The sequence below is a fragment of the Leucoraja erinacea genome, chromosome 5 (genome assembly GCF_028641065.1).
Source record: "Leucoraja erinacea ecotype New England chromosome 5, Leri_hhj_1, whole genome shotgun sequence".
NCBI lineage: Eukaryota > Metazoa > Chordata > Chondrichthyes > Rajiformes > Rajidae > Leucoraja > Leucoraja erinaceus.
The window spans coordinates 90,775,810-90,788,023 of NC_073381.1; the positions used below are offsets into that span (position 1 = coordinate 90,775,810).

The 12,214-nt window shown below is 57.4% G+C and overlaps 1 protein-coding gene across 1 annotated transcript in view; it reads right to left on the minus strand.

The window, feature by feature from the left end:
* Positions 1-2,480: 2,480 nt before the first annotated feature.
* The window catches only part of LOC129697682 (MAM domain-containing glycosylphosphatidylinositol anchor protein 1-like), a 41,167-nt gene continuing 31,433 nt past the window's right edge, over positions 2,481-12,214 (minus strand). The window contains 8 exon segments of the mRNA XM_055636390.1: positions 2,481-2,762; positions 3,460-3,590; positions 5,453-5,614; positions 6,012-6,167; positions 9,661-9,684; positions 10,271-10,328; positions 10,331-10,456; positions 12,087-12,214. The exon segment at positions 12,087-12,214 is cut by the window's right edge and continues 27 nt beyond it. Of these exon segments, the coding sequence (XP_055492365.1) occupies positions 2,541-2,762; positions 3,460-3,590; positions 5,453-5,614; positions 6,012-6,167; positions 9,661-9,684; positions 10,271-10,328; positions 10,331-10,456; positions 12,087-12,214 (1,007 nt within the window). The 3' untranslated portion in view covers positions 2,481-2,540.

The window sequence follows — 12,214 nt, forward strand, 5'->3', positions numbered from 1 at the left end:
GCAGCATCTGGGGAGGGAATTAACGGCTGACTTTTCAGGTCGGGGCAGACAAGTTGTTTGGTCCACAGGTATCTGACCCGCTGAGTTCCTCCAGTTTATTTTCCTCAGGATTCCAGCATCTGTAGTTACCTGTTACCTACTTACTTACTGCCTATTCTGCCTCCAGGCATGCAGGGCAGCAACGAAGGTCCTCCACTCAGTGTTGATTCCTCCAGTTGCTGTTTCCGTAACATATTTGTTTTACGAGACAGGGTTGTTGGCCCTGTGCTCAACCTCCAACCTGGAGGACCAGTGGAACGCTCTTCGTCTCGCCTCTACCCTTCGATCTGGCCAGCATGGGAGACCCTAACAGGAGGCGAATCTCCCGCTGGCATAGCTCTAGGGGTCACTGAGACACACGACAAGCTCACCGACCACGGCAAGGGGAGGTAGTTACCTGTGTCTCCATATAATCCTCTTCCACTGCAGCACCATTCACCTGGCCTGGCTGATTTCCCAACACAAGCTCCATCCAGTATGTTCCCTTCCCAGTCAAGATGGACACAAAATGATGACGAATTCTTCCTTCTCGGGTTTGAACGATCCACATACTGTTTGAGGAAACCTTGGATACACCTCACAAATCCTGTCCTGTCCAAGCTCAACGTTGGGGAGGTTAGTCACCCACTAAGATAATCCCGTCCCTTTGGTATCGCTTATGTAATCTGTCCACATGTCTGTTCCTCTAATTCCGCACTTACTATTGGGGGGAATGTCGTACAATCCCAGCAGAGTGCTTGCACCTTTCATATTTCTAACCTCCACCTGTACCACCTCAGCAGACGAAACCTCCAGTAAGTCAATAGACAACAGGTGCAGAACTGGCCTCTACAGAGGCAGAGAATTCCACAGACTCACAGCTCTGTGTGAAAAAGTGTTTGCTCATCTCCGTTCTAAATGGCTTACCCCTTATTCTTAAACTGTGGCCCCCTGGTTCTGGACCCCCCAACATCGGGAGCCTCTCTTGAGTGCAGCCGTGACAGTCTCCCCGATCAGTAATGCAACCCTTCCACCTCCCCTCTCGATCAGGTCTAAGACAGCAAAAGCCTGGATCACTGAGCTGCCGGTCGTGCCCGACTCCCAATGGCAACGGCCACATCTTGGTCCCAAGCATCAACACAGCCTCTAAAGTCCACCTGCTTTCTCCACAATAAACACATTTCATCCCACCAGCATCACCATATTCCCATGCCTGTCCTTCCCATCGTCCTGACCTCCACGGCCATACATGTTTCTATCCGAGCCTCACCAGTGCCTGGCAATCCTGAATCACCAGGAGCTCCCTGTTTTTAACCACTGCCTAGCCTGTCTGTGTAGGGCCTCATCTTCTCTCTCCCTCCCTGTCACTGGTCCCAGTGTGGTTGCTAACCCCCTCCCCCCTCCCCCCAGGATGTCCTGGAGACAGGGCACCATCCTGCAGTCTGGTCTGTGGCAGGGGTTCAGATGTGGGGTGGGGTGGGGAGAGAGTCTGTAGGAGGTTCAGTCAAGGGCTTGCTGGTCAGGACCGCCCAGTGTCCGAGATAGCTAGTGTTGGCTCACTGGACTTTAGTCCGACTCCGCGCTCCCCCATCCCATCAAACCTCCCCCTCCTCTCACAGGAACCAGACCCGGACGCGCGGGTTCTTTGGAATAATAATAATAATAATGTTTTATTAAAACGTTGAATATCTGAGCTAAGATACAGCAAGAGCTTTACATTGTGCTTTTGGTCAGTTTACAATCAGTCGTATCCATGGGGGGGGGGGGGGGGGGAGGAGGAGGGAGGAGGAAGGGAGGGCCCTGGTCACCAGGAGGGGGGGGGGGGGGGGGTCTGTGGGATCAGTATCCATGGGGGGAAGGGAGACCACCAGCTCACTCGGCCGTGTACAGCGATAGGCCGAGGGTGGGGTCCGGGAGGAGGGAGGAGACGGATGGGGAAAGTTTGAACGGAGGAAGAGAGAGAGGGGGGTGGGGGGAAGGTGTAGGGGAGAGAGGGGTGTAGGTGGAGGGGGGTGGGGTGGAGAGAGGCGTGGGGTGGGACAGGGGGCTGTGGGGGGGAGGTGTAGAGGGGGGGGAGGGGTGGAGGTAGAGAAGGCGGGTGGGAGGTGTAGAGGGTATAGGAGGTAGAGGGGGATTGGTGGGAGGTGCAGAGAGGGGGGTGGGGGTGGTGCTCTCGACCAGGGGAGGTGACACCAGTTACAGCCATCGGATTCTCAGGTTGTGCTTTATTTGGACCGGCCCGGGGTTTACGGGGGGGTCAGAGGTGGGTGTTGGGTTGAGCTGGTCAGAGGTGGGGGTTAGGGGGGGGGGGAGGAGGTGATGGGGGGGCGCCAGCATTTGTCCCGGACCCGGGGCCCCACAGAGACGGCACAGTCTTTGGTCGCGGCGAATGTGCCCGGGGGTGGGACCCAGGCGGGTCCCGGGGAGGAGGTGGGGTCCGGGCGGGTTCTGGGACTGGGGTTGGGGTTGGGGTGAGGGGGGAGGGGGAGTCCCAGGATGGGTGGGTGGGTTGCGGGGCCCCATCACCGGGGCAGGGCCCGGCCGCCCAGCGCCACCAGCAGCAGCGGCTGCAGCCCCGCGGCCCACGGGCGCTCTAGAGCGGCGGCGGCGGCAGCGTTGCGGTCCCTCGGGATCACGTCCTTCTCGGAGAAGGGCCGCTTGTTGCAGGGGCCCCGGGTGATGCTCACGTCGTCCCGGCCGATGTCGCCCAGGTATCCGGCCCCTCGCACCGCCTCTAGCACCACCTGCGGCGGGACAGCGGCTGAGAGAGCGGCGGACCCCAAACCCCACCCCGCCCCGTCCCGTCCGCATACCTGCCCACTCCCACTACCTCTACCGCCCCAACCCTGCCTCCCCTCCTCCAAATCTCTAACTCCGGCTCCTCTCCCCCATCGCTCTCCCCATCCCTCTCTACCCCACGACCCTCCTTTCTCCTCCCCCCCACCTCTCTCTCTCTCCCCACACACCTCTCCCTCCACCCCCCTATTCCTCCAACCCACCCCACGACCCCTATCCCTCTCCCCCCACCTCCCCTCCCCCCCATCCCCCTCTCCCTCCACCCCCCTATTCCCTCTCACCCCACCCACGACCCCCCTTTCTCACCCCCACTCTCTCTCCCCCCCACGACCCCCTCTCCCCAACCCTCTCTACCCCCCCACGACCCCCTCTTCTCCCCCCTACTCCCTCTCTCCCCCCCCCACGACCCCCCCCCCTCTCCCCCCCACTCTCTCTCCCCCCCCCCACGACCCCCCTCTCTCCCCCCCTACTCCCCTCTCTACCCCCATGCCCCCCCCTTTCCTCCCCCCCCCCCCCACCTGCCTCTCCTCGCTCTCCCCCTAACCTGGAAGGGGCCACCCCAGCTGATAGTCACACTGCCTCGCCTCTCCGCCTTCATTCCCCCCCAGCCCAGCCCAGCCATCTGTGGTCCCCTTCCCCCATTACCTGGAAGGGGCTGCTGGGGTTGATGGTCACACTGCCTCGCCTCCACTCCTCAGCCTGGTTGCCGCTCAGGGTCCACACCGTCTTCTCCACTGTCTTCACCCCCGGCGACCGCAGCAGCACGTTGAGGGAGCCTGTGGGCGAGCACAGGGTCAGCTAGCGGCGACGGGACCAGGACGGGACAAACCAGGACGGGACCAGGCAAGGGACAAACCAGGGCTGGACCCGGGACGGGACAAACCAGGACGGGACCAGGACAAACCAGGGCTGGACCCGGGACGGGACAAACCAGGGCTGCCTCGATCCTGACTACGGGTGCTGTCTGCACGGAGTTTGTACGGTCTCCCTAGAACCGCGTGGGTTTTCTCCGGCTGCTCGGATTTTCCTCCCACTCCAAAAGACGTGGAGGTTTGTGAGTTGATTGGCTTTGGTTCAAACAATTGTAAATTGTCCTTGGTGTGTAGGATAGGGCTAGTACGGGAAGTGATCGCTGGTCGATGTGGACTCAGTGGGCCGAAGGGCCTGTTTCCATGCTGTATCTCTAAAGTCCCGCACCACTCCATTGATCCACGCATCCTGAGTCACCACTATCGGAGCCCAATAGAAACAGGAACATAGAAAATAGGTACAAGAGGGGGCCATTCGGCCCTTCGATCCAGCACCGCCATTCAATGTGATCATGGCTGATCATCCAGAATCAGTACCCTGTTCCTGCAATGTACTTGTACCTCTTGGACTCTCCATCTCTCTGTTCTACACCCCTCCTTCTCCTGAAGGCACTCACCCTGACATAACTCTCCTCCCTCCTGACCACTGGGCCTGGACTCGCTGGAGTTTAGAAGAATGAGGGTTCCCTCATTAAAACGTACAGAATAGTGAAAGGTTTGGGTAGAGTGGGCGTGGAGAGGATGTTTCCACCCAGTGGGAGAGTCTAGGACTAGAGGTCACTGCCTCAGAGTTAAAGGACTTTTTGTTAGGAAGGAGATGAGGAAAAATGTCTTTAGTCAGAGGGTGGGGAATCTGTGGAATTCTTTGCCAAGTCAGTGGATATTTTTAAGGCAGAAATAGATAAATTCTTGATTAGTACTGGTGTCAGAGGTTATGGGGAGAAGGCAAGAGAATGTGGTTAAGAGGGAGAGATAGGTCAGCCATGATTGAATGGCGGAGTAGACTTGATGGACCGAATGGCTGCTAATTCTGCTCCTATCACTTAGGACCTTATGATCTCACTGCAGCTGGGGTTCCCTACTCCTGCCTGCCTGCATTGCCCCATCACTCTGACAGGAACAAGCTGCCCTGAGCTCTCCCCATTTCAGGGTCAAAGGCCTCTCACTTGGCCCTTGGAGGGTCTTGGTAAGTTAGGCAAGGGGGAGACGAGGGGACGGGTCAAGGGGAGGGGAGACGGGGAGGGGAGATGGGGTGAGAGGTCGAGGGGATGGAAGACGGAGTAGGGGTCAAGAGGTGGGGAGGTGGGACGCGGTACGGAGGGAGGGGAGATGGGGAGGGGAGATGGGGAGGGGTCGAGGGGAGACGGGGGGGGTGGGAGATGGGGAAAGGGGGGGAGTGGAGATGGAGAAGGGGGGAGGGGAGATGGGGAGATGGGGGGAAGGAGATGGGGAAAGGGGCGAGGGGAGACGAGGGGAGATGGGGAGAGGTCGAGGGGAGGGGCCAATGGGGAGGGGTCGAGGGGAGGGGAGACGGGAGGAGGGAGACGGGAGAAGGGGGAGGGGAGACGAGAGGAGATGGGGAGCGGATCGGGGAGGGGGGACGGGGGAAGGAGATGGGAGATGGGAAGGGGGGGAGACGAGACGAGGGGAGTCAGGAGATGGGCTAAGGGGAGGAGGGGAGATGGGGAAGGGATGGGGGTGAGTGGGGATAATTGAGGAAGGGGGATCGGGTTGGGTGAGGGATCAGCCGTGGGGTGGGGGGTGGGATGGGGTCAGGAGTTGCGGTCAGGTGTCGGAGATGTGTGGGGTCAGGGTTCGGAGATACCCACCCACGTGCTTGCCGTACATGTGGTAGTAGAAGGAGACACAGAACGGGGTGGTCCGCGGGGGCCGGAAGCCCCGCTTCTGGCTGACGTTGTACAGGGGACTGGAGAGACGGGCACGGTCTCCCAGCCGACGGGGGGTCGAAGCCTCAATGAACATGTAGTAACCTGAGGGGGGGGGGAGAGAGGGGGAGATTAGTGATGCTCGGCCCACCCTGGCTCCCCCACCCCCCGCGACACACCCCTTCCCCACTTACACTCCGACACACCCTCCTTCACACACCCCCCCAAAAGACAACCCTACCCCACCTCCTCCCGTAGACACTCACCCCCCCCCCCTCCCCACTCTGCTCTCTCTCCCCACCCATCCCCCCCCTCTCTCCACCCTCTCCCCAGTCTCTCCCCACCCCCCCCTCACTCTCTATCTCCACTCTCACTCCCCATTCCCACTCTGCTCTCATTCCCCATCCTGCTCCATCTTCCCTTCACCCTCCCCTCCCCTCCCCCCACCACCCTCGCTCACTCCGCCCTCCCCCTCCCCCCTCCCACCCCCCCCGGGCCCCACCAGTCTTCTTGCCGCTGTTGTCGAAGCGAGGGCCGGTGTTGGGCGTGTTCTTGGGGTTCTGGGTCACGTTGTTCTCCCGTGTCCAGTCGAAGTCGTCACGCGTGTCCTGGGTGAAGCCACACAGACCCTGGTCCTCAAAGCCACACACCAGCTCCCCTGCAACAGAGGGAGGGTGAGGGGGCGGCGAGCAGGGGGAGCTGCACGGGCAGGGTCCCTCACGAGGGGCCGTCTGAGGGGGAGGGGGAGGCGGTGAGGTGTAGGGAGTGACGGGGAGACCTGACAGCCTCCGAATTAAAGGACGTTCCTTTAGGAAGGAGATGAGGAGGAATTTCTTTCGTCAGAGGGTGGTGAATCTGTGGAATTATTTGCCACTGAATGCTGTGGAGGCCAAGTCAGTGGACATATTTAAGGGAGAGACAGATAGATTCTTGATTAGTAGTGGTTATGGGGAGAAGGCAGGAGAATGGGGTTAGGAGAGATAGATCAGCCATGATTGAATGGCGGATTGACTTGATGGGCTGAATGGCCTAATTCTACTCCTATCATTTATAGAGTGATACAGTGTGGAAACAGGCCCTGTTGCCCACTCCAGCCAACAATGTCCCAGCTACACTAGTCCCACTTGCCTGCACATGGTCCATATCCCTCCAAACCTGTCCTAACTTTCTTAAACAATGGGATAGTCCCAGTCTCAACTACCTCCTCTGGCAGCTTGCTCCATACACCCACCACCCTTTGTGTGAAAAAGTTACCCCTCGGATTCCTATTAAATCTTTTCCCCTTCACCTTGAACCTATGTCCTCTGGTCCTACCCCGGGCAAGAGACTAGGTGTCTACCTGGTCTATTCCTCTCATGAATTTGTATACCTCTATAATAACCCCCCTCATCTTCCTGCGCTCCATGGAATAGAGACCCAGCCTACTCAACCTCTCCCTATAGCTCACACCCTCTAGTCCTGGCAACATCCTCGTAAATCTTTTCTGAACCCTTTCAAGCTTGACAATATCTTTCCTATAACATGGTGCCCAGAACTGAACACAATATTCTAATTGCGGTCTCACCAACGTCTTATACAACTGCAACATGACCTCCCAGCTTCCATACTCAATTGCCATAGAGGGAGTGCAGAGATGGTTCACCAGACTGATTCCTGGGATGGCAGGACTGTCTTATGAAGAAAGACTGGATAGACTTGGTTTATACTCTCTAGAATTTAGGAGATTGAGAGGGGATCTTATAGAAACTTACAAAATTCTTAAGGGGTTGGACAGGCTAGATGCAGGAAGATTGTTCCCGATGTTAGGGAAGTCCAGGACAAGGGGTCACAGCTTAAGGATAAGGGGGAAATCCTTTAAAACCGAGATGAGAAGAACTTTTTTTTCACACAGAGAGTGGGTGAATCTCTGGAACTCTCTGCCACAGAGGGTAGTTGAGGCCAGCCAGTTCATTGGCTATATTTAAGAAGGAGTTAGATGTGGCCCTTGTGGCTAAGGGAATCAGGGGGTATGGAGAGAAGGCAGGTACGGGATACTGAGTTGGATGATCAGCCATGATCATATTGAATGGCGGTGCAGGCTCGAAGGGCCGAATGGCCTACTCCTGCACCTAATTTCTATGTTTCTATGTTTCTATGTTACTCTGACTCCAATACTCTCACCAGTTTATCTACCTGTGACTTCACCTTCAGAAAACCATGCACCTGTACTCCTAGATCACTCTGCTCTACAACACTACCCAGAGGCCTACCATTCACTGTGTACGTCCTGCCCTTGTTCGACATCCCCAAATCCAACACCTCGCACTTCTTTGTATTAGATTCCATCAACCATTCCTCCGCCCACCTGGCCAATCGATCCAGAACCTGCTGCAATCGTTCACAACCATCTTCACTCTCTGCTAAAACCACCAACTTTTGTATCATCAGCAATCTTGCTAATCTTGCCCTGTATGTTCTCATCCAAATCATTGATGTAGATGACAAACAGTAACGGGCCCAGCACTGAACCCTGAGGCACACCACTAGTCACAGGCCTCCAGTCCGAGAAGCAACCTTCCACCATTACCCTGTGCTTCCTTCCATGGAGCCAATTTGCTATCCATTCTACTGTCTCTCCTGGGATCCCATGCGATCTAACCTTCCAGAGCAGCCTACCATGCGGAACCCTGTCGAACCTTGTCGAACCCCTTACTGAAGTCCATGTACACAACATCTACAGCTCTGCCCTCATCAACCTTTTTGGTCACGTCTTCAAAAAAAATCATTCAGATTTGTGAGAGTCCTCCCACGTACAAAACCATGCTGACTGTCCCTTACCCATCCAAATGCCTGTATATCCTATCCCTCAGAATACTCTCCAGTAACTAACCAACTACAGATATTAAGCCTATAGTTCCCAGCATTTTCCCTGCAGCCCTTCTTGAAAAGAGGTACAACATTTGCCGCCCTCCGTCTTCCGGCACCTCTCCTGTATTTAAGGACGACTCGTATGACTAAGTATATACATTTCGAGGCCACTAGAGGGGCGACAATCAGTACCTTTTTAAGGTCTTCAGTGATAGAAGAAGAATTAGGCCATTCGGCCCATCAAGTCTGCTCCACCATTCAATCATGGCTGATCTATCTCTCCCTCCTAACCCCAGGGCTTTTCACAGGGTGGAAGTGTCCACCACTCCAGAGCATAGCTTTAAGGTGAGGAGGGGGAAAGTTTAAAGCAGGTGTGCGGGGTACGTTTTTTGAACACAGGTGGGTGCCTGGAATGCACTGCCAGGGGGTGGTGGAGGCAGATATGATAGTGCTGTAGGAGCTGTTTAGGTTTAGGCTAGTTACTGTTGGCATATTACATTATTTTGTCTAGATGTTTCTAGCAGTATTAGTTTGAATGCTTCGTGGTGGGCATTTGATGCATAGATGGGCATTACATGGCTCATATTGGACAGGGAGTGACCCAAACCAGGCAGACCAAGCACGGGAATGGGAGAGCACACAGGTAGTCTCACCAGATAGTAAGAAGGGAGAGCTGCAGTTTGTATCAGAATAAAGAGGATGAGGGACGCTCATCTCTTTGTTTGTACAACTACTTCAATAAAGAACTGGAAGATTCGTTCTTTTCATCGGCGTAGGATCACTCCCACTTACCCATGTAACGGGTTGAAGAGTTGGACATTGAAAATGTTAGACATTGCCATTAGAAGGAATTGCAGATGCTGGAAAATCGAAGGTACACAAAAATGCTGGAGAAGCTCAGCGGGTGCAGCAGCATCTATGGAGCGAAGGAAATAGGCAACGTTTCGTGCCGAAACGTTGCCTATTTCCTTCGCTCCATAGATGCTGCTGCACCCGCTGAGTTTCTCCAGCATTTTTGTGTCACTTGCCGTGATGTTGGGCATGGATCTTGTGTAGCCAAGGCCCTGTTCCTGTGCTGTACTGTTCTACCTTCATCTCCCTCAGTGTGAACAAGTTGCCCCTCAGGTCCCTATGAAATCACTCCCCCTCCCTCACCTTGAATATCTTAATGGGGGAAAAAAGATTTTGACTGGGGCTGGGTACATTTGACAATAATCAAACGATTCTGGAGCTTGCATGGAAGGGGCAACTGTGGGCTGGACTGTGGGGGTGTGCTGGGGGGTGGAGGCCAGTGGCCACCTTACCTGAGGGAGGCAGAGAGGAGGCAGCTGTGGTGGGTCGGAGAGAGGGAGAGAGAGAGCGAGTGAGAGAGAGAGGTCAGCAGCCCCAGAAACCACCCTAACTCCCCTCCCCACCACACAGGACCCCCCTTCCCAACTAACCCCCTTCCCTGCAGAACCCCGGGGAATGGGGGGGATAAGGGGAGAGGAAGTGAAGGAAGAGGGAGATGGGGGGAGGAGAGAATGGGGGAAGAGGGATGGGGAAGGGGAGTGGATGGGGAATCCGTCCATGCCGATCTTATCCTCCCCTCTTTCCCCTGCCGCCACCCTGCCTTGCCCCAGCTCCTGCCCTCCCCCCCTCCCCCTGCCCCAGCTCCTGCCCTCCCCCTCCCCCCCTGCCCCACCTCCTGCCCTCCCCCTCCCCCCTGCCCCCAGCTCCTGCCCTCCCCCTCCCCCCTGCCCCCGCTCCTGCCCTCCCCCTCCCCCCTGCCCCAGCTCTTCCTCTTGCCCCCCCCATGCCCGCTCATTCCCATCCCCCTAGACATTCCCACCACTCCCCTGTGCCTTCCCCTGCCCTTCCCCCCTCCTCCAGCCCTTGCCCCCCAGACCCCCCCCCTCCCGCCACAGTGCTCACGGTGGGTGTAGTGCAGGATGCGCTGGGCGCTGTCTCCGGGCCCGTAGCTGGTGATGGGGGGGTGAGCTGCACGCTGTAGCTGTTGGGGATGCGCAGGTCGCTCAGCGTGTAGCTCAGCAACGCTCCCGGCTCCATCGACCGGTTCACCTGGATCACCTCCGCCCCCATCCGCACTCTGGCCCGGCCCTGTGGGGGGGGGGAAGAGCCGAGGAACCATCAGTAACCACACACACACCCCCACACACACACACACACACACACACACCACACACACACACACACACACACACACACACAACACACACACACCACACACACACACACACACACACAGACACCCCACACACACACACACACACACACACACACACACACACACACACACACACACACACACAGAGACACGGGGGCTGTGGGGGAAGGAGCAGTCAGGGAGTATTTGAGTGCAGGAATGGCAGTCTGGACGAGGGGCAGCAGTAGTGAGGGGGAGAGGGGGAAGGGGTGAAGGGGAGAGGGGAGGGGGTGGAAGGGGAGTGGGGTGAAGAAGAAGAGGGGTGAAGGGGGAGAGGGTGAAGAGGGAGAGAGGGTGGGATGGTGAGGGGGAGAGGGGTGAAGGGGAGTGGGGTGAAGACTGGTGAAGGGGTGAGAGGGAGAGGGGTGAAGGGGGAGAGGGTGGGTGAAGAAGAGAGGGGTGAGGGGAGAGGGGTGAGGGGGAGAGGGGTGAAAGGGGGATAAGGGGAGGGGGGGAGGGGGAGAGATGAGAGAGGGGTGAATGGGAGAGGGGTGCAGGGGGAGGGGTGAATGGGAGCAGGGGTGCAGGCGACAGGGGTGAGGGCGAGAGGGGTGAAGATGGATCTGGGATCAGGGAGATTGCCTAGGCCAAGGCAGACTGTTCTTGGCCTCCGGTATGCGATCTCCCGGTTGCTAAACACTTTAACTCCCCCTCCCATTCCCACACTGACCTGTCTGTCCTGGGCCTCCTCCATTGTCAGTGAGGCCTCACACAAATTGGAGGAACAGCACCTCATATTTTGCGTGGGCAGCTGACACCCAGCGGTATGAGTTTTGATTTCTCTAATTTCAAGTAACCCCTGCATGCCCTTTCTCTCCATCCCTCCACCACCCTCGTTGCCCTGCTTGTTCCCCTGTTCGCATCCATATATGAATGTTATCTCTCTCCCACAGACATCCATGCACCACCTTTCCTTGGTCATCGGTGCCCACTCTGATTTGTTCCAGATTTTCATATCTCTATTTTCATATTTCCGTGACTCCCCGTCTTAAGAGGGGTCTCGACCCCTTATTCCTTCTCTCCAGAGATGCTGCCTGGCCCACTGAGTTACTCCAGCATTTTGTGTTGGTCAACGTCTGCCCAGCGTTTGTGATGTCCATGTGTTGTGCTCAACACCCCTGCCTCTGTCAGCAGCAACACTAGACTTCACCCGACCCCCCTCCCCTACCACTCCTCCCCATCTCCCCCTCTCCCTACCGCACTGCTCCACGTGGCCCGCCCCATCTCCCCCCTATTTCCCTCCATCTCCCCAACCCCTCTCCCCAACTCCTCCACCCTCTCCCCCCACCCTCTTTCCCCCAACCCCTCTCCCCCAACCCTTCTCAAAACCCCCTCACCCTTCTCCTTTAACCCCTCTCTCCCCCTCCTCCTCCCCACCCCCTCTCCCCCAACCCCCTCCCGCCCCCAACCCCCTCTCCCCACTCCTCTCCCCCACCCCTCTCCCTCCACCCACCCCTCCATCCCCCCCCCCTCCCCCCATCCCCCCCTCCTCCCCCCCCCCCCCCCCCCCCCCCCCAGGCTCACCCTCCTCCCCTCCAGCCAGCTCTCCCCAACTTCCCCGTGACGGCGTGGGGCAGCCACCTGGGTCCACTGCAGGAGGAAGGAGAAGCGTCCGGGCCTCTGCACCCGCACCTGGGGCTGGGGGTTTTCGA